This window comes from Corylus avellana, chromosome ca6, assembly GCF_901000735.1.
Source record: "Corylus avellana chromosome ca6, CavTom2PMs-1.0".
Taxonomy (NCBI): domain Eukaryota; kingdom Viridiplantae; phylum Streptophyta; class Magnoliopsida; order Fagales; family Betulaceae; genus Corylus; species Corylus avellana.
This window is the reverse complement of record NC_081546.1, coordinates 1528882-1549846: the sequence shown is the minus strand read 5'-3', so window position 1 is coordinate 1549846 and position 20965 is coordinate 1528882. Positions and strand designations below refer to the sequence as shown.

At 35.0% G+C, this 20965-nt stretch overlaps 3 protein-coding genes across 5 annotated transcripts; 1 reads left to right on the top strand and 2 right to left on the bottom strand.

The window, feature by feature from the left end:
• Window positions 1-561: 561 nt before the first annotated feature.
• On the bottom strand, window positions 562-1830 carry LOC132184704 (protein MIZU-KUSSEI 1). The gene has a single exon (XM_059598429.1). It carries the CDS (start codon window positions 1699-1701, stop codon window positions 1012-1014), a length of 690 nt encoding a protein of 229 aa, XP_059454412.1. The 5' UTR covers window positions 1702-1830; the 3' UTR covers window positions 562-1011.
• Window positions 1831-6197: 4367 nt separating this feature from the next.
• LOC132184161 (uncharacterized) lies at window positions 6198-14022 on the top strand. 3 transcript variants are annotated; one of them, XM_059597676.1, is made up of 19 exons: window positions 6198-6577; window positions 6881-7068; window positions 7435-7539; window positions 7630-7701; window positions 7923-8070; window positions 8728-8810; window positions 9533-9588; window positions 9834-9970; window positions 10099-10189; window positions 10293-10359; window positions 10507-10728; window positions 11443-11544; window positions 11797-11882; window positions 11969-12091; window positions 12951-13020; window positions 13109-13200; window positions 13398-13502; window positions 13581-13709; window positions 13871-14022. In XM_059597676.1, exons 1-18 carry the CDS (start codon window positions 6237-6239, stop codon window positions 13692-13694), a joined length of 2202 nt encoding a protein of 733 aa, XP_059453659.1. In that variant the 5' UTR covers window positions 6198-6236; the 3' UTR covers window positions 13695-13709; window positions 13871-14022. The 3 variants fall into 3 exon arrangements, with proteins under 3 accessions (XP_059453659.1, XP_059453657.1, XP_059453658.1); XM_059597675.1 differs by having other exon boundaries at window positions 6199-6577; window positions 13778-14022; XM_059597674.1 differs by having other exon boundaries at window positions 13581-14022.
• A 2401-nt stretch (window positions 14023-16423) lies between these two features.
• LOC132183923 (uncharacterized) lies at window positions 16424-17461 on the bottom strand. The gene has a single exon (XM_059597394.1). The coding sequence runs from the start codon at window positions 17459-17461 to the stop codon at window positions 16424-16426; it is 1038 nt and encodes a 345-aa protein (XP_059453377.1).
• Between the last annotated feature and the right edge of the window lie 3504 nt (window positions 17462-20965).

The following is a 20965-nucleotide window of genomic DNA, read 5'->3' as shown; positions in this document are numbered from 1 at the left end:
TACAACCATGCAAAAATATGAATATAATCAATTATTAATAATCTTTACGGCTACTTTTAAGAAGCATTAGATTAGTGCTCACATGCAATTAAGCTTTTCACTTACCTCAATCTTACGTGGAATCTATACAGTTCTACTGCTCCATAGATGGGAGCTGAGAGCTCTGCACAATCACATGCTGCAGTTCCTTTCAAAGACCCCATCTTTAATTTCAGAGACAATGTGTTTGGCCCCCACGACTGCCAAAAACACATTATTAAGAAGTTGTGAAAAGTGTCCCGATTACGACAACAAAAAAATAAAAAAAGTTTGAAAATGTAGAAAATATTTTTCACGGTTTTGTGTAGCAACTAGCAAGCAAGGGGCATAAATTTCTTAATTGATTTTTAAAAATTGTATTTTCATTAAGTACTGTATTTTTAGATAGATTTCGTATTTTGAAACTGCTAATTAAACTTCATTGATTCAATCAAGATACATGAAACTTATACTTGCAATGAGCAAATTTTCAATTGCATATATATATAGAAGGAAGCCTGAAGAGCATTGAACAAAATGTAAATTCTGAAGAAAATTCAGTGACATATATAGTTCTGGAAATCAATTCCAAGGAAGCAAGGCAGGCATTTACTTCACACTAGCTAGGCCATACAAGTGGTAATTAAGTAACCATATATATATATATATATATATATATATATATATATATATATATATAGGCGAGACCACAAACCCATGGTGAAATATTTCCTTTAAATATCATATTGAACAAGCAAAAAGCTTGAGAAAATGATTTTTTATGTAACATCTAAAAAGCTTTCTTTAAAATATATATAAACATATATAGAAAAGAACGATTTCACTGCTGATAAATGTGAGAAAGTTGTTATAAGTGCACCTGCTAGAACAGGTCTCGAATAACTCGCCCATTTGCCCCCCCACCCATAAAAGCTAAGCTCGTTTTCGGCATATTGCTGGAAATTCGGCTCGGGAAAGGAACATATATAAACTCTAATTAGCCCTTACAAAGAAAATGCTCAATTCTGGGCCTGCTGCACCATCTGGATTTATCATGTGCAAAGACTCGGAATCTTTTGATCCAACAACTCTCTCGAATCTGGCTCTTATGTAGGTCAATTCCCCATCGGCAGTTTCTTTCTCAGACGGGCATGGAAGAACCCCAGCACCCATTGAGACCCCTCGCAAATGCTGCATGACATGAAGCTCATCCTCAGACATCTGCTTCCTCCTAATACAGTACCCTATCTTTCTCCCATTACAGTACACCGCCCAAACAAACTCCTCCAACAGTTTCTTCTTGTGAGTTTTTGTTTCACTCTCTAGCGCGATCCTGACAACATCCGACGACATTTCCTTATGAAAAGCACTGCTGTGTATCGGTAGCTCTATGACAAAGATCGGCATGCAATGAGGATCCTCCTGTATGGCTAGACTTACTCTCCCTTTCCGATAACCAAAAATGGTCGCCGTCGTCGCATTGTCTTTGAGTAAAGGTTTTCTGGGTCTTCCCAGAAGTGCCACCATCTTGCACCCTGAGGTCAACATGGGGAAGAGCTTGAACATTTTTAGGAGCCCGCCGGTGGACTTTGTGCGTTTCTCACCCGGAGTGCTATGCCGGAGGAAAGACAGTATTGCCGGATTCTCCATTCGGTAGAACGGGCTAGAGTGCACAGGAGGCATTATTGGACTTCTGTTTAAGGTATTGGTTCAAGGAAACTACTTGGCTTTTGTTGGAGATGGGTGTCAGGAAGTTAGGGTAATAAAGAGCATGGCGTGGGATGTATAAATTAAAGGCCAGATAAGAGTCGGGTGTTAAAGTGTCATCTGATGTGGATATTCCAACAATATTTCTCTCACGCGTGACTTTAAACTCTTCTTAATTAATAAGTCAAGTTCAACACGTCAAATATTTGATTGAAATGTGAAATGAACGAAAAAAGATAATGTTGATTGGTAGTACTAGCTAGATTGGGTTATCTTGGAAATCTTTGAAGTGGGGCAACCTCAAATTCTTTCTTTAATGAGTGAAGCTTAACGCATAAAATATTTAATTAAAATGAGAAGTGAACGATGAAGACAAAATTGGTTAGTTGGTCACTGCTCACACTACAACTAGGTTGGGTTGTCCTTGGAATCTTTGAGGTGGGGGTGGGGAGAGAAAAACATATCAAGTTGGTTCATGGGAGAAAGAAAAATGGGGACTAAAGCTTGATGTGACCAAGTTTAGTGATGAAAAGAGAAGGGGTTGAATGTGATAGGATAAGGGAGGTCGGACCACAAGAAGTGGGGAATGGGAGGAAGAAAACTCAAAAAAGAAGGAAAAAGGACTCTGCCAATGTTGGATTGGCATGTGCCTCTCTGATCATTAAAAAGGGCATCAACATCAATTGCTTTATGCTTTTACAAACCCCTCACTAACTAATTATTGAGGTGCAGCTCATCTTTCCCCAAACATATCTCCTGTCTATCCATGGAATTTTCTTTTGCTTGTAAGTGACTCTCTCCTTCTGTGGCTCTTTTTAGTTGCCCCCCTTTCTTATATGCAGAGCACAGGCTTACTCAGCTGGACAGAGGCACGTTAGGCAATAGAAATCAAGAGAATAGGGTACATTATAATCATGTGGCAAATTCTCTTTTAATCATCGTGTTGTTTAGTGATCTTTTACATCCAGGTAAAAGGACTTGAACTTTGCTCCATTTCAAGTTTATCACATTCTCCTATGAACTTAAGTGTATATTAGAGTTATGAACTTAATTTGCTCTGTTACTTGCGTCTCTTTTTTGCAGCTATGAATTGGTCGGTGTTTTGACATTAAAACAAAAATGTTCTAATAAGTGCAAACAGAAGCTGATGATACTTAATTATCAACTAATATTCTTTTCTCAGCACCCTAAAAAGTCAGTTATCCCTTGTAAATCCTGATTAAAGACTTAATTGCTCAAAGGATTCTGTGCATCTTTAACAAGAATGTCCAAAACCATCCCCTAGAGGAGAGGATTTGGAAGAAGTCTTTTTCTTGCTTAGCCTTCAATTATTGACCGACGGGAAAAAAAAAATCCAAACCAAAAGGGTACATGTTTGACTTGACTAACAAAAAAGAAGTAGAAGTTGGCATCACCATGGTGTATCATGAACGTACATTAAATAGACTGAACAATATTTATTGTGTTAGGTACCTTTTGGAGCACGCAATCTGATTTTGGACTTCTCCGACTAGCTAGCTAGCAGTTACCAGCCCAAGGTAAATAAACGTTTCACGTTTTGGACCTCTTTTATTGAACATAAGTTTGAGACCACATGAGGAATGAGTGATGATTTATGTCTCTCAATAGTCCTCACTATTTTTACTTTGCCACACTTAAAAGAGTGGTAATTCATATTTGCATATTGAGTTCGGATCGTAACAAGGTATGAATATAAAACTATATAAATTAACTTTAACCTAACACATTGTTAAACGGATCAAATCTCTCAATCTAAACTTGCTAATTTTGTGTGAGATATACGAGTTATATATATCAAAAACTGCCAATACTTAATGTCACATATTCAATTTGAATCATGTCAAAGACATTAGCATTAGACTATATAGGTCGACTTAATTCAATTCATTTAATTTAATAAGTCAAATCTCTCAACCATAACTCACTGTTCCCATTGGTTGCCCCTCTCGACCATTCTACGATCTTCTCGTTGGCTGCGTGTCATGTTGTGCGCCTGTCTTTCCAAGTCACACAAGCATTGTCCCAAACCCTGCAGCTCTAGGAGTAACTTTTTAACGTTTGGAATTATTTTAAGCAAGCAGCAAAAAAAAGGAGCTTCTTCTACTGACAAAAGCAACCTAAAATAATTCTCCAATATAAGCTGCATTTGTCGTTGCCTTACAATTATTGTGGTTGTGATGGGATCGTCAATCCCACTTTATTTTTTACTCTTGCCTAGCCTCTTGCATGTGAGACTCAAATGCTACTGGCCTATTTTGAATGACAGTCCAGTTTTGGAAAGAAAAACCCCTTTATATTGATTCTGACTCTTCAACCACAGATTGAAAAGACCAGCAAACTCTAACTTCTCACGCAATCGTTTATGTGAGTTGTTATAAGCTTAAGCTTCATATCAAAATGTTTTAAAATTTAATTTATCTGGTAATTTTAAAAAACGCGTTAACTTTAAGAAGATAAAAGATAGACACTAACATTAATTAATTACGTTAAATTCTCTTGGAAAGTATTTTAAAAAGCCTACAAGCTCATGACCAGATTGCCTGAAACGAGCTCTCTTTTGCCTTTCAATGGATGTTTATTAGATTATTTTAGTTGGGGTGGAGGAACATTTCTATGTGCTTTCTTAATTAATATAAAAAACCCTCATCTGGGTTCATGATTGCCATTGGCACATAGCAATATTGGATGACTTTTCTTTCTAAATATTTAGTTATTATTTTTCTTTGACTGGCAGACCAAAGTGTTCAACAACGATGCTATGAACATAAAAGAATTGCCAACCACCTTCTCCTTGAGCTTCTCTTGGGATGTTGCATTGTTGTTTGATACTGTATGTTGAAGTTTTGTGCTGTCTAATATGCTGTCATGGACTCATGTTGGAGTTGCTATTGGCTTCATTGTGAATAATATGGATAGCCCGGTCCAGCCACCAGAACCAGCCTGCTAAACCCTTAGGGCCAGGCTTGGGCCTAAAATAACAAGAATTGACTGGGCCCCTTTAGTAGCATACAGAGCCCGCAACATGCAATCCATGCTAAGGGTCATTCTCTTTGGTTTACTTCCTAAGCCTTGAAGTTCATCACAATTGATCTTTATTGCTTACTTGTTTTTAGATCTTTTTTTTTTTTTTTTTGTCTAAATTGGGAAAAATCATTTTCTTCGATTCATTCTATTAAATTGACATGTGTTCAAAATTCATTTAATTTTGTTTTAAAATGCACATTTTAGATACATGTCAATTTAGTAGAATAAGTTGAGAGAAGTTTCTCCAATCCAATTTAAAGAAAAAACCGAAAAACAACTTTTTTTTTTTTTTTTTTTTTTTAACTTAATTTATATTTTAACACTCACTACTTTCGCTTAGACTCTTGACTATACACCTATAATTTTGGTATTGTTTAAACTTAGGAGTATATTTGAACACTTGTTATGAGCACCTAACGCTCACAAAAGTCGCTAGGAGTTAACTCAATCAGCTAAAAGTCACGTTTCATGAACCAGAAGTCACTAGTTCAAATTTTCTTTCATTCTTTTCTCTCTTCTTGTACGGACATGTAAAAAAAAAAAAAAAAATCTCAATTTTTTTAATATTTTTGTTGTTCTCTTTTCTCCTCTTTCTCTCTCTCTTTTTCCTCTGAGTATACCCTCTCTATCTACACAATTTGTTTTAAAAAACATATGACCATTATTGAAAGAATTTTTAAAAATATGACCGTTTAGAAGATACGGAATTTTGAGAATATGACTATTAAGAGAAAATTTTAAAAATATAATTGTTGAAGAAAAAAATAAAGAAATATTCAAGAAAGAATGTTTAAATAGAATAGTAAACTTTAAAAGTAGACATCTAAATAGAGTGTTAGAACTTAGACGTAATGATTTGAAAAAAAAAAAGTCATTCAAATTTTTTTTTTTTTTTAAAAAAAGTGTAATTTTGTTTTTTTGTTTTTTTTTTTTAAATGTTAAATTCCACTTAACTCTTTCAAACTACCACCACAATGATAATCTACCACCTAAACTATCAATTGCAATAATTTACCTCATAAACTATCAAAACAATGACAATATACTCTAAATTTTAACAAAATGATGAAATTATTCTTACTAAATTAAAAATAAAAATACTAAAATTTAATTTTTTTTCTTCATATTTTTAGGGGTATTTTTGTCTTATTGAAAATTTTATAGAGGTAATTTTATCATTTTGCTAGCATTGAGGGTATATTGTCATTGTTTTAATAGTTTGGAGAGTAAATTATTGTAATTGATAATTTGATAGTAAATTGTCATTAGGGTGGTAGTTTGAAGGGGTTATTGGGTTAAGTGGACTTCAAAAAGACAAAAAAAAAAAAAAAAAAAAAAAAAAGCTTTCTGAAAATGCTCTATATGTAACAACATTATCTTGTAGGACAATGTGCCGGTCCAGAAAATAATGTTAGCCATCTTGACCATGTTCACTAAATACAAACTATAAACAAATCTTGGAGCCAATGGCCATCTCGTCTATAGTCAGCCTCACTCGCTTCTACGTCCCTACTAGTCTCTCCACTTCTTCTTACTCCATTTTCCACTTCAACCACATCAATCGCAGGCTCATCGCTGCGGTCTACACTAGAAGGCAGCACTGGAGCTGTAAGACAATGGCTTCTTCTTCTTCATCACTCGAGAACGAGGTTCCAGCCAAGCAAAACAAACTCACTGCTCCATACGGCTCTTGGAACTCCCCGATCACCGCCGACGTCGTTTCCGGCGCCTCCAAGCGGCTCGGCGGCACCGCCGTTGACTCCCACGGCCGCCTCATCTGGCTCGAATCACGCCCCGCTGAATCAGGGTCTGTACTCCAATATAGCACAATATCTATATGTATATATGCTTCTTATATCTTTTAATTTTAGAATAACGGTTAGATGGTTGAATTCACTGTTTATTTTTATTTTTATATATTTTTTATTTTTATCAATATAGGCTTAGTCTTACTGGGAGTATTAGAATAAGAGTTAACCGATTAATTCACCATTTATCAGCCTAAGCTTTTTGGAATAAGTGTTAATTTTTCATTCAATTCATTCATGCACCCTAGGATCCTTTATTTTTGGCTCAATTGAGTTATTGGATATTGTTGTAATGGATTCAGACGCGGGGTTCTTGTGAAAGAGCCAGAGAAAGCAGGGGATGAGCCTGTTGACATCACGCCGAAGGAGTTTGGGGTGCGGACAGTTGCCCAAGAATATGGAGGTGGCGCTTTCAGGGTTTGTGGTGATTCAGTCATATTTTCAAATTACAAGGACCAAAGGCTTTACAAGCAGTCGTTGGATCCTAAAGGTATGTTTAGTCATTTGCTTATAGAAGCGCAGTATTCTGTCGAGCTTGGTAGATACTCATGTGAGTTTGGCGTAGAATTGGAATTCAACATTGTCATTTTGCATGAATTGTTGGAAAGAATAAGAAGAGTGGGAATTTTAGCTCGAACATCAACCTTTAACGAGATTTAAAAATATATTTTTGTGTTTTTTGTGGAAATCAAGCGGAGAATTCTAATGCCAGTTTGGAAGAGGAATTGATTTTAATGCTTAGTTGAACCCACATAGACTAGGTTCATCTTTTGGGAGGGTGCTAACCCGTGTTCTGTGCTCTGAGAGAAAAGTGTTTGATTGCAAACTGATAATATAATTATTTCGTGCTAAACAGATTCTTCTCCTCTACCACTTACTCCGGATTATGGTGGACCACTAGTCAGTTATGCGGATGGAGTCTTTGATGCACGCTTTAACTGTTATGTCACCGTACAGGAAGGTAAAATTTCGAGATACTGTTGGTCTAATATACCTTCATTTTCTATATACAGAACTCTATTTTATCTATATGCTTGTTATTTCTTGGCAGATCGTCGTGAAAATAGTTTGAATCCAACCACTACAATTGTAGCAATTGCGATTGGCAACAAGGATATTCAGGGTAAGATGCACTGCACCAGCAGTGGCACAACTAATGGTGTATTTTTATTCAAGTTTGAGTATATGTTGAGAACAATTAAGATACTGCAGATTATGTGTTTTTTTACTGGGTCTGCAAGGGGTTTGGTTTTAGGTTTTCATATTGTCATTTGATCACTTTACCATCTCTTGTTGTCGTCACTTGATGTTCATTTCCTCCCACTTGCATCATATTATACACAGAGCCAGAAGTATTAGTAGGTGGGAATGACTTCTATGCTTTCCCACGTTTGGACTCCAAAGGTGAAAAAATGGCATGGATTGAATGGCGTCACCCTCACATGCCATGGGATAAAGCAGAACTCTGGGTTGGCTATATTTCTGAAAATGGGTGAGCAGAATTCCTTTTATAAGTTAATAGCTAGTTCAATGTTAAGTATCAATCTCTTTACAAGAAGTGTCTTTGCATGAGGTATCAAATTTTCTTCCTCTATCGCATATGTGTAAACTGTCATCTATTGGCACAGGGGCAGGAGGTTCCTGCTAACCCTGTTGCGGTAGGAATCCTAACTTCCAAAGGTTTGTTGGCATGCAGAAGGCACGAGATCCATATAGGCAAAAATAAATGGCATCAAGAGCCATTCTTGAAAATCAATGGAAGTGGTTTCAATTTCCCATTCTATGTTGATTATGTTTATGCATTTTAATCATTAAGTTTGTTTAAAGAGAATGAGGCTCTATGGTTATTGTCAAACCTTTGCATATGTGATGTAAACATTGCTTATATATGTAGACAAGTACCTTTTTTTATTTTTTAGCTTTGTATAGGCACACTAGACTCTTTTTTTTACATATTAGTCACTTCTGCTGTCAGTCCCACTCCCAAGGTTCTGCTTTACTCTTTGCTTTGCTTGTTTAAGTGGTACTTCAACGTAGTAGTTTTGCTGACACCTCTTTGTGTTGAATTCTTTTTTTTTCCTTATCACATTAGCATAAATTTTTTTATCATTTGGTTAATAGCGTTAACTTTCCTTATGCTGCCATGTAGTGAGGTCTACAAACGCATCTGTGTTGCTGGTGATGATTCTAAGCTTGTGGAGTCTCCAACTGAACCGAAGTGGTCCCCTAGTGGTACTGTATTAATCTTCTTGGTCGATGAACAAACTTATATACAATACTCCGTGGTGAAGTTCTCATTCTAGCGAAAAAAATTGAACATGTAACTAACAAAATCCTCCAATTCTCTATTACTGCCGGGAGGTTGTATTTGCATCCATTTCTTCTTCCCCAAAGAAAGTGAATTTTTGTTCTGAATATTGTTGTGGGATCAATAATCATATGAAGGTATCCCCTGCCATCCATTTGAGGAGTTCTATGGTTTTGGACCATTTGAGGAGTTATAACTGCATGGATGGACAATAATGGTCAAATTTTACATTTGGATTGCTGAGGATAAGCTCGTACAGCCTTGTAATCAAGCCTATGAAATCAATATTTAATCCTTGACTCTAAGACAAATTCCTGGTTCTTTTGGGTGTTACTCCTATATATTTTCTTTGTACTCACACCCCTTTTTGTGCATTTTTTAATGTAATAACTTATCGGGAAAAGAGCTTTGTGCTATAAAAAACTCTAAAGTTTCTCTTCTGCTCTCTTGGATTGTAGAATCATTAATAAATCCATTATTTTTTCTGGAGTTCTATCTTGGTTTTATAGAACATAATAATTCACAAATACATGCTCAACGGTTGCTACAAAATTTGTTATAGTTTAACTAATTTATATAGGTAGAAGTTCTAAACTTTTATTGGCTTGTATTGCTTAGATAATCCGTTTTGTTTGAACTTTTGCAGGGGAACTATTTTTTATTACTGATAGAAAAAGTGGGTTTTGGAACATCTACAAATGGGTAAAGTACTTATGTTGAATAGTATATGTATCCAACATTTTTATTTTATGTCTTCTTCATGTACACAGAATGATGATATTCCAGTTTGTTATGCATGGCCAAATAGTTGGTAAATTTGGCATTACCATTGGGGATATATATGTTGTTAATTGTGTTGAAGGATAGCCGGTTGCAATCAGGTCAGACATCATATATTGTGCATCATGCAGAGCTGATTATCTTATCTTTTTTATTGTTGGTGACAGATTGAGTCTAAGAATGAGGTAGTAGCAGTTTATTCCTTGGATGCTGAGTTTGCCAGACCATTATGGGTATTTGGCATGAATTCTTACGAATTCATTCAGAGCAACGAACAGAAAAATTTAATTGCTTGTAGCTATAGGTAACCCTTCTTGCTTTTGTTTGTAAGTCTTGATGATTCTATTTGTTTTTGTTTTTGTTTTTGTTTTTGTTTTTGTTTTTATTTTTTTTATTTTATTTGTAATTGTAATCAAAATATTGTGCATGCAGGCAGAATGGGAGGTCATATCTTGCAGTTCTGGATGATGTTCAGAGCTCGTTATCTCTGCTTGATATTCCTTTCACAGATATAGATAATCTTGTACTTTCTAAATCCTATCCTAACTATGCTGTTGAACCAAACAAATTTGTTAAGAGGGTAACTTAATAACGGTTTTGTAAGATGTGCCTCTTTGTGTATGCAGACTTCAGGGAATCATTGCTTGTATGTGGAGGGTGCATCTGCAGTTTATCCATCATCAGTAGCTAAGGAACTGCCTCCTCCTTTTACTCATCATTTTCCTTGTATTGCAAATTCATCTATTTAATAGCTAGAAATATTGACAAAGGCTATTGTTAAGAGATTTAAATCATCTATTTTGTCTAACATCTTGTAACATTCACTTTTTGTCTTTCAGGTTACTTTAGATGAACATAAACCAAAAGCAGTTGAATTTGAGATTATTTGGTGCTCTTCACCTGATAGTTTAAAGTACAAGTCCTACTTCAGTTTGCCTGAGATAATTGAATTCCCAACAGAAGTGCCTGGTCAAAATGCATATGCCTACTTTTATCCACCAACTAATCCCATGTACCAAGGTAGTCAGGGGGAAAAGCCCCCATTGCTACTGAAAAGTCACGGTATGTTTTGTTCTTTTCATACTAGGATTGCCTTTATTAATTGATAATTTTTAATTTTACTAATCAACGCATGCCTGTAAAAAATGGTGGTATTTCATCTGCAACCAAAATCTTAAGCATTTTTTAGATGAGATTAATTTTCATTCATCTTGATTTTTGGAGAGTTGACATGATGAGATCATGTAATCAACGGTGGATTTGATTAAACATTTATCCAGTAAAAAATTATTGAGTGGTATAACATTTTTAAAGAGTTACACTGAATGTAACTTGAACCTTATGTTAGAAATATAATTATTAGTTTGGAGTTTTATTCCCATAAGATAGGTAGAGTATCTTGTAATGTTATTTTGGACCGAGTTCATATATGTGGAAGAAAAAGCTGCTTGGGAGAGTATGAAATAGGCCTTCCTATGAATAATGTTTTGTGACATATGCTTGTTTCAAAGCTTTGTATTCGGAATTACATATGTAGAGCCATGTTTAAGCTAGTTATAAAAATTTGGATCTTATCATGGTAACACTGTAGGAAAATTTCATATATTAATATTGCTTTTATTGTTTGCAATCAAATGCATGTGCAAGTGAAACTGCAATAGATTCCTTCAGTTATATCCATAATAATGAGGTAGTAGAAAATTATTGATAAATGGAGTCTCGAAATTTCATCAAGTAGATTTTGTAATAGCAAAAATGTCATGTGAAATATTGCAGGAGGTCCCACCTCTGAAACACGTGGAATGTTAAATCTGAGTATTCAGTACTGGACTAGTCGAGGTTGGGCATTTGTTGATGTCAATTATGGTGGAAGCACTGGTTTGTCCTTAACCTATATCATAAATTTTAAATTTATTATTTAAAAGATAACACTACTAAATCTTGATGGGATTGGTTATACACATTGTACTATCATTGATTTTAACATTGAGTTGTAATTGATCCTGCTCAATCTTAATTCTTGTTGTTTCACATGCATGTGTAGCATTTCTAGCAGTTAGTTTGAACTGTTAAAAAAATGCATTTTGATACATTTGTTTATCCTGTTGCTGCATGTACATTTTTTTCAAGGTTATGGCAGGGAATATCGAGATCGGCTTTTGGGGCGCTGGGGAATTGTTGATGTTGATGACTGTTGTAGTTGTGCTAGATTTTTGGTAATTATGTTATATGCGTTAGTTGCCTCCCAGATGGTGATTCATGTATACCCTGCCAACCCATGGTAATATACATTTTTGTTTAGGTGGACTCTGGAAAGGCAGATGGTGAACGCCTATGTATAACTGGGGGCTCTGCTGGTGGATATACAACCTTAGCTGCTCTTGCTTTTAAAGAAACTTTTAAGGCTGGAGCTTCCTTATATGGTGTAAGTGTTACATTGTTTAATTGGGATATGGCTTTTTCTGTAGTTTCTGAAAGGAGCCATTAGCAAGATTGTGCCACTGGTTAATACAGCTCATGAATCACCTCTCTGGTTTGCTATGTGATTCGTTGCTATGAGTTTCTTCTGAAGGATGCTGTCTATATTGTGTTTCTTATTTCTTACAAGTAACAGAATGTATTTCTGTTCTTGATGTGCTTATGAGGTGTTACGTTGGTGAACAAAACGTGTTTTTGTGGAAGGAATGACTATGTTACTTAGTTAGGTGGCTTCTCTTGTATTGTGTACATGGGGCGCCTTAAGCTTTTAATGATATATATATATATATAATGACTATGTTGCCTGCTGGAGTTGTGGCTGTGATCCCTTTCAATGAACTACAGAGTATAACAAGATTTGTTTGCTTATTATGCTAATATTTTCTGATTAAGAAGCTGAGTTCATTCCCCATGGGTAATTGGTTTACATACTTCTCGGAAAGAAGGCATTTAGGTTGAGGTAGAGAACCTCAACTAGCCTTGCTCAGGAAGGATGTGGAATTCCTCCTGAATGTTAGTCATTTAAGATATATTTAAATCTTCAACTTTTCAAAATGGTCTTTGCTTTTTAACTTGGCCAATGAGCTCTCGCTCAAAAGGCACCTTCTCCCCCCATACAAATGGGTGGAGGGTGAGATAGTTAAGTCCAACACCTACTAGATATGTGTGTAACTTACCATTTTTATTATTTTAAATTTTGAAATAAAGTAATTGGTTTATAAAATGGAAGACAATGATAAAAGTATGAACTTGCTCTGCATAAAGTAGAAAACAGACAAGTTTTAATGTCCTTGCTCTATGAACAGGTAGCTGACTTAAGTATGTTGAGAGCAGAAACTCACAAGTTTGAATCTCATTATATTGATAATCTTGTCGGTAAGTTAAAAGATGACATTCGACACATTATTTTGTTCATTGATTTATTTACATAATTTATGTTGAGGCAGTTTTTAATTGATTGCAGGAAGTGAAAAGGATTACTTCGAGAGGTCTCCAATCAATTTTGTCGATAACTTTTCTTGCCCTATAATTTTGTTCCAAGGATTGGATGACAAGGTAAACTGATACCTTTGCTTTTCTTTTTCTTAAATCTTTTTTTTTTTTGTCTGTAAGAATAGAATGGCAACATGGGATAGATTAGTCGAGTACTATGGTGTCTGAAGTCCTCTTAATAAATTATGGTAGTTCTGAGTATAAAACTAATTTTCAGGGTTGAGTTTTGAATTTTTTATTTTATTTTTTAAAATTTTCAGGTTGTACCCCCTGATCAAGCTCGTAAAATTTACCGGGCATTGAAAGAAAAGGGTCTACCAGTTGCTCTGGTAGAGTATGAAGGAGAACAGCATGGTTTCCGTAAGGTATATATAACAATATCATATATTATAAGAGATTTGTATGTGAGGGAAACAGCAAGATTGATCTAGTATTGTACACAGGCTGAGAACATTAAGTTCACACTGGAACAACAAATGGTTTTCTTTGCACGATTGGTTGGACACTTCGATGTTGCAGACAAGATTACTCCAATCAAAATTGATAACTTTGACTAAGCTCTTGGTGGAAAGGTACCTTATTCCAGAATATTTTGCATTTGCTTCTATATGTCATAACTTTACTGGCTGTGTGTGTGTAGTGCCATCTGACAAGAGCAATCAACCTGTTGATTTCAATAAGCTTGTGGATCTACTTTAAGTTTTGACCACACTAAACCAGTTTCAAACTTCAGGCATCGATGAAGTGGCTACACGGATTTGCAATACCTTTATCTTGATATCTAGTAATTCTGAAAACCTGAAAAATAAGCAGATGGAGATTATTGTTCCTGGTCAATTTATGTGTGGCATATTTACTTGAATTCTAGTACATGGTTTTACTCTATGTTAAATTGCTTTCAGTAAATTACATGCTACTAGAAAGAAAGGACAGCTTAGAGTCAAATTGCTATAATTACAATTCTGATACAGCAAGGCATTTTCTAGGATATTTTAGGTACGTGGAATAGAAATTATATATATATATATATGAGAAAAATCGAAATTAGTTGGATGTCAATTTAAGTTTTCAATTTCGACGGTTAGGTCCTTAGGTTTTATCCCAGTTTCAAATAGATATTTTTGTCAATTTGCTGTCTAATTAATTGAAGGCGTGCCATGTTAGACTACTAAGTCTATGACGCATACTCGCGTTCAACACATCATGTACCAATAGTATGTTACACATGGCAAATTTAACTTAAATTACAAATCTACCCTCAATAAAATTTTAAAAAATAAAAAGCAGAATTAAAAAAATAAAAATAAAAAATAAAAAAATTGGGGTGTCGGATGGGAAGATCCATTTATAGATCCTTATCAATTGATCTTTATTTTTTTTGGGGGAAAAAAAAACCATAGATATAGAGTTTTAATACTGTTTAATATTCCAATCTTTTTGGTTGAGCTTTAGGGTAATTATCTATTTAGATTAGCTTGGGGTTAGTGGTGTAGCATTCTTCATGCAACTGGGCTTTGCAGATATAGCCTTCCCTATTCTAGAAGTTTGACAACGTCTTTTCTCGACCGACTGCTTTTATTCTAAAGACACGCCCTATTAAAAGATTCAAATGGTATAATAGTTAATCTTTTTTTATTATGGGCTGTATAATAATAATAATAAATAATATCTATTATAGTGTTTCATGTTAGGACTTCTATGGCATTCTAGATGGTTTGAAGCAGCCTGAGCACGTAAAAGTCCATAAGATACAGCATTTATAGAACTCCTTTTCCACCCATTTGCATAATATTTTATAATAGCATCATTTATTTTATTTTTCTAGACAATTACATCACCCGTTCCGTAGGTAAGTCCAATTTTGTCATTAACAAAGTGATAGCAGTACGTGATGGGTGAGGTGATCGCCATGCATTGACTAATCTTCCGTTTGTTTTACCATAAAATATTTTTTTTAAAAAAAATTTTGTTTTTTTGTTTTTTTTTTTTCATAAAATATTAGCCAATCAAAAAATGTGAAAAATAACTTTTATGAGACGTAAAATGGTTTACTCTTCTTATATGTGTAAATCATTTTTCGCTGCTCTTGCACACCTCCTATTGAGATATTATGAGAGGTCTTCTTAGAGCATTAGCAGCAGTTTCTCAATCATTTTTCCTAAATTTAGGAAATTAAACTATTTTTTGATTCCCTATAAAAAAAACATTTCACAATAAATTTCCTTATTTTTCCCTATATCAATTAAATATTATTTTTTACTCTTATCTTTATTATTTTTTTTCTCTTTCTTCTTTTTCTCTATATGAATTAAATATTATTATTTTTTTATCATTGCAACCATTCCAATGCCGGACAGAGAGAATGAGAGAAGTCGAGAAGATAGAGAATTATTGGGATGTGTGAAGGAGAGAGGAGAGAGAGAGATAATGATTTGTTTATAATTTAATAAAGCATTGGATATCTACAATGTTTTTCAATGCACAAAAATACACCCACATTAAAAGTCCTATATTTTAATCTACACCAAGTGGTATCTACAGTGTTTTCCAATGGGTGGAAAACACTGTAGATACCCCTTGATGTAGGTTAAATATAGGGTTTCTAATGTGGGTGTGTTTTTGTGGTTCTTTTTTTTTTTAAAAAAAAAAAAAAACATTGGGAAGAAAATGGCATATAGAGCATCTATAATTGCCCTAGCAAGTTTTTAGGTGTCCGAATACCTGTCCAGGCACATGGACCCCAAAAGGGTGCTCACAATTTTCTACCCAAATTGAAAGTAAAATGGGACCGACAATTGCAATGGATCTCGATCCTACCATTGTAAGCCTCCTATTCTCACATACTATCTTCTTTCGCAACTTCTATTGGTGGCAGCTCTTTAGAGTATATGAAAATATAAGAAATATTTGATGACTTTTGATAAGAGCCAAACGCTAGGATATGCTTTCAGTTACGCTGAACATTGAATCACGTATGTCTCCAAATTCCAATAATTACTTTCTTGATATTCCAAAAATTTCGTACTATTAGAAGAAACAGAGAATTGTTACCTCTGTTACAATACCTAATGGAATGACAATCCAATCATGCTCTTAAAGATGTAATGAAACAGAACATTTGTAAGCTTGACATTTTCATGAATCCACTATGTTTTTTCTCTGCACACTTGAATTAATATGAACCACAAACTTCTTGCTTTCATACACGAGGTTCTGTACTTCGTTGGAACAAATAACTGTTTTTACAACAAAAAAATAGAGAATTTTCCCAAGAATCTGTCTAGATTCATGAACGTCCACCAAGTGACCCAAAGCCATTAGCCAGTGCATGGACGGCCGGATTGAAGGCCAGTCTTCCCAGAATCCCCTGTTTGTATGGCAAGAACGTTTTCTTCTTCAAGTCCTCTGACACCGCTTTGTTCTTGGTGTAATGCAACTCGTGAGCCGAAACTGGCCCCTTTCTCGAGCTTGTTCTCACCGAATGAGAGCTTTCGGTGGATCGGAAGCTCCAGTTCTTGTCTTCTTTCTTGTACAAAGGTGAGTACTTCTGGAAAGGATCTCTGTCTGTTGCTCGCCCTTCTGATGCGCTCCGGAACAACAAAAAGTCCTTGAGACTCCATTTCTTAGAAGTCTTTGAAGAGGACGACAAAGACGAAGTAGTAGATGAAAATGTAGCCTTTGAATTCACAGGCGTCTGTCTGCTGCTCTGCTGCGTGTTTTCTTCTTCTTCTTCTTCCTCCCATACAGACTCGAAAGCCCTGTAAGGAGAGAGTGACCTTGTGGCTCTGCGGCCTGAATTTGAAGATGACAGGGCTGGGTTTCTTTCTCTTCCTCTTTGTTGCTCTGTTTTCTCTTCCTCTTTGTTTCTTCTAGGCGAAAGAGCACCCAGAATTGTCTTCTTCGCTCGTGATGATGCTGATTTGGGAGACAAAAGCGGGCTGTTCGGGGTTGTGTATGCATCCAGTTTTCGACGGATTTTGCCACCATCAAAGAGTTCTTCAGCTGAGAGTGAATCCCTCTGTAATTGATCCTCACCAACATCAAACGCGAAATCATCCTCCACCCTGGTGGCCCTCCCCTTGGGTGATTTGGGTGTACCTGGCCCCCTTTTCTCTTCCCTCTCTTCTCTTTCATAGCGATCATTCATCACCAAGTACTCGTCGAAGTCTCGGTAGAACTCGGAGACACGTGTAGGACTCGTGGGAGCACTGAAGAAGCGTTCACCGAAACGTTTAGGCGATGTTGGGGTGCTCAAGAATGGTGAAGAAGATCGTGAACTGTTGAAGTCGAAATCCATGGTAGACCCTGGTATCACCACCTCCATCTCTGTTTTTTTTTTTTTTTTTTTCCCCTTTCTCCTTGGGAGAGTTCGGCTTTGAAACTGAAGAGGGTCTCGCAGCTGCGTATTTAAAGGCTCATTTAGGCCGGTAGGAAGGAGGGGGGAAGGGGCAGAGATTATTGACCGTTTGACTCATATACCCTCTTATTTAATATCAATAGACAGCCGCCTTTTCATACTTTTTGCAATTAGGTGTCCCTTTTTGGGTTTTTGTGATATATTGACAACCTTTTTTGATTCTTATCTCACATGGCCATAGGGGCATCCCTAATTTTGTTGGCACTACCCTCCAAAAAAATAATGTTGGTGATGAGAATGGTTATGGGGTCCCACTAACGTACAAGTTTTCAATGAAGTAGAAGGTAGATCCGGAATTATGAAGGATTTATAATTAATTATGTTTGACAATTATACAAATATTGTTAGAGGGTTGTGTCGTTATGCATGTCATCACCACCTTTCCTTGGCCACCACAATTGGAATTTAGATTTTCTTGGCAAACGAAATTTGTTTGAAAGAGAGATAAACAGGAATATTATCCATAAACAGTGCTGATAACCCCACTCATCACCTCTCTTCATGCCAATTTTGTTTGTCAAAGAAGGGTATCCATCAATGAGCTATTGAAAAGAATTGATTGAGAATTGTGTGAGGGGTACTAAGATATTTTGTGTAGTATGTAAATATTATATGGTATGTAAATGAATAATTATGTGGTATGTAAACAAAAAATTTTCTGTAGTATGTAAATGAAAATTGTGTCACTTTCACCTTATTTGAATAATTACAAATATTATGTTAGTTCTCTTTCATGCAAGTTTTGTTTGTCAAAAAGGGTTTTTCATTCATCAATCATTGGAAAGTATGGTTAAGAATAATTAATGAGAACTGAGAGAGGGTTTGTCCTCTTTATATAGAGGTGAAAGGGTGCCTTCTTCGTAGCTAACTCTAAAGTTAATTTATAAATTAATAGATAGCTTCATAGCTTAGCTTCAAATAAATTAATAGATAGCTCCATAGCTTAGCTTCAAATTATAGTTAAGTGTTTTGGTTTCAATTTTTAAAATCATGCGTTTTTTAAAACGTACCCTTTTACCTACAATTTGAAAATGTAGATACTTACAAAATGCATATCAAACGGATTTTTAAACTAACTCAACAAAACCATTTTTCACCAAAATAATAGTTTTTAGTTTAGGAGCATAGGGCATAGCAAAGCGAATTTGAGCTAGCACAAGAGAAACATGGCAGTATTTCTAGAATGTGATGGTTATGAAAGACGTGGGAAACGTGATGGTCACCTGTAGCTTACTGACTTTTTCTCTCTTCAGATCCATTGTCTTTAGTAGATTAAATATTATTAAAATATTAATTAAGCGATTAATTTTTTTTTTTTAATTTAAATTTTTAGAAAAATAAATAAATTTAATCACATAAATAATACTTTAATAATAAAAAAAAAAAGTTGGAGCACGGTGATTAAGAAACTAAGTGATCAAGAAGATTATTTTGTCAGATGCTTGTTAATTCTACAATTCAATTAAATAAACAAATTTTTTCTTTAAATTGAATTAAAGAAATTTTCTGTAATTCAATTTATTAAACTAACGTATGTTTAAAATACTGCATTTTTAAATATTGAAAGCCCCTCCAAAGCAAATCTATAAGGTAAATTGAGATGTGGCAATTGATGCTATAAATGGGAGGATGGACATATGAATTGTGATGGGATATCGTGAGGGTTTTGTGGTTACAGCTAGAAGCTTATCAAAAATGGGTAGTTTAGAACGGTTGCAGCTGAAGCTTCGGCAAAGAAATAGGCATTTTGAATATTATTCTGGAAGGTAAAGCGTTCCAGGTGGTTCAAGCTATGAATTCTACAGGTCAAAACTGAAGCTTATTCGAACAACTAGTAGAGGATATTTGGATGATTATTGCATCTTTTTCTAGTTGGCATGTTAATCATATTAGTAGAGTTGCAAACACAGCGGCACATGGGTTAACTAAGGTTGTCGTTAAGTCGTCATGGAAGAAATTCCTCTTTGTAGTTGTGATGGGATTTTGTCATAACAATCCGCTCTGATTTTTTGAGGAAGTATTGATAATAATATAATTATTTAAAAAAAAAAAAATACATACATTTTTTGTTGACAAAGCATGTACGATTCTCATCATTTTGAACACCTCATATTATTAGATTAATAATGATTAATGAAAATAATTTATAATTATCGTTAATTACAATAGAGTAATATCTTAACATTAATCCCCGACTAAACAATTTTGTAGTTGCCTCCACGCAAGAGCCATGTGCTTAAAATCACGATTGACTTATTCCCTACTTCTAGATTTTAAGACTTCCGTTTAAGCACGATGCAAGTTGATTTGTCAACAGTTCAAGGCTACGTTTCGTTGGGGGAGCTATATGAGGCTATTTTGGTCACAAAATGTACTCGATCGGAGTCCGACAGATTAGCAAACAAAACTCAAGTTGCATGACAGCTTGCGTCTCTTTCTTTGATTTTTGGAAAGCACCCAAATCTCCGTCATTTAATATAGTATCAGATTAACATATCTAACTTTTAACTCTATTTTTATAATTTACTTTTTATTTAAATTAAATATTTTATATATTAGATCAGATTTTTACAGCAGTTTTAAGTTCGAACCCGATTTCTATAATTTACCTTCAATGGTTAATAACTTTTTTAGTACATGAGTTTTGATGTTTTTTAATTTTCTCTTGTAGGTTTCAAAACATGACAAAACTAATACCTCAAATTTTAAAGGTCATCCCCAGTTTGACCTTAAGGCCACCCCAAGGTCGGTCTGACACCCCCAAGGGCCAAAAAGGGTCTGACACCCCCAGACCAGCCTTGGGGGTGGTTGAGAGGTCAAATTGCCACTCCCACGGGGTGTTTCGGCTACCCCCATAGAATTTTTCAAACTGGAGATGATGATTTGGTATTTTTCAAAATCTGAGGTACTAAATTTCTCTTTTTTAAAACCTAAGAAAAAAAATAAAAATATTAAAACTCAAGTACCAAAAAAGTTATTAACTCTTAAATTAAATATATGGCATGTTCACATCTTCATCTTCATCTTCATCATCGTGGTCGCTATTATCACAACTAAAATTGTTACCATCATTGTTTACTAAATTATTTTTTCTTGAATAATTTTTAGGACATGGCGCTTGCAAAACAACCGGTCTAGTCTTTACCCACATACTTGTTCGGATAAGAATAGACATTGTTAATGATATTCTGGCTGAATGATGACCAGCAAAATTCAGATTAGCATTTTATTTATTTATTTGTTTTATCACATAAGACCAAAGATGATGGCTTGGTTCTCAAATAATTTATTTGTTTGGTAATTGACATGCTTATCCTCGGTAAGGGTACAATAGGGTTCCAATTTAAAGCTCCCAATGGTTTGAGGGATTGGGCCACTAGGCCCACTAAGTCTGAATGACGACACAATCTC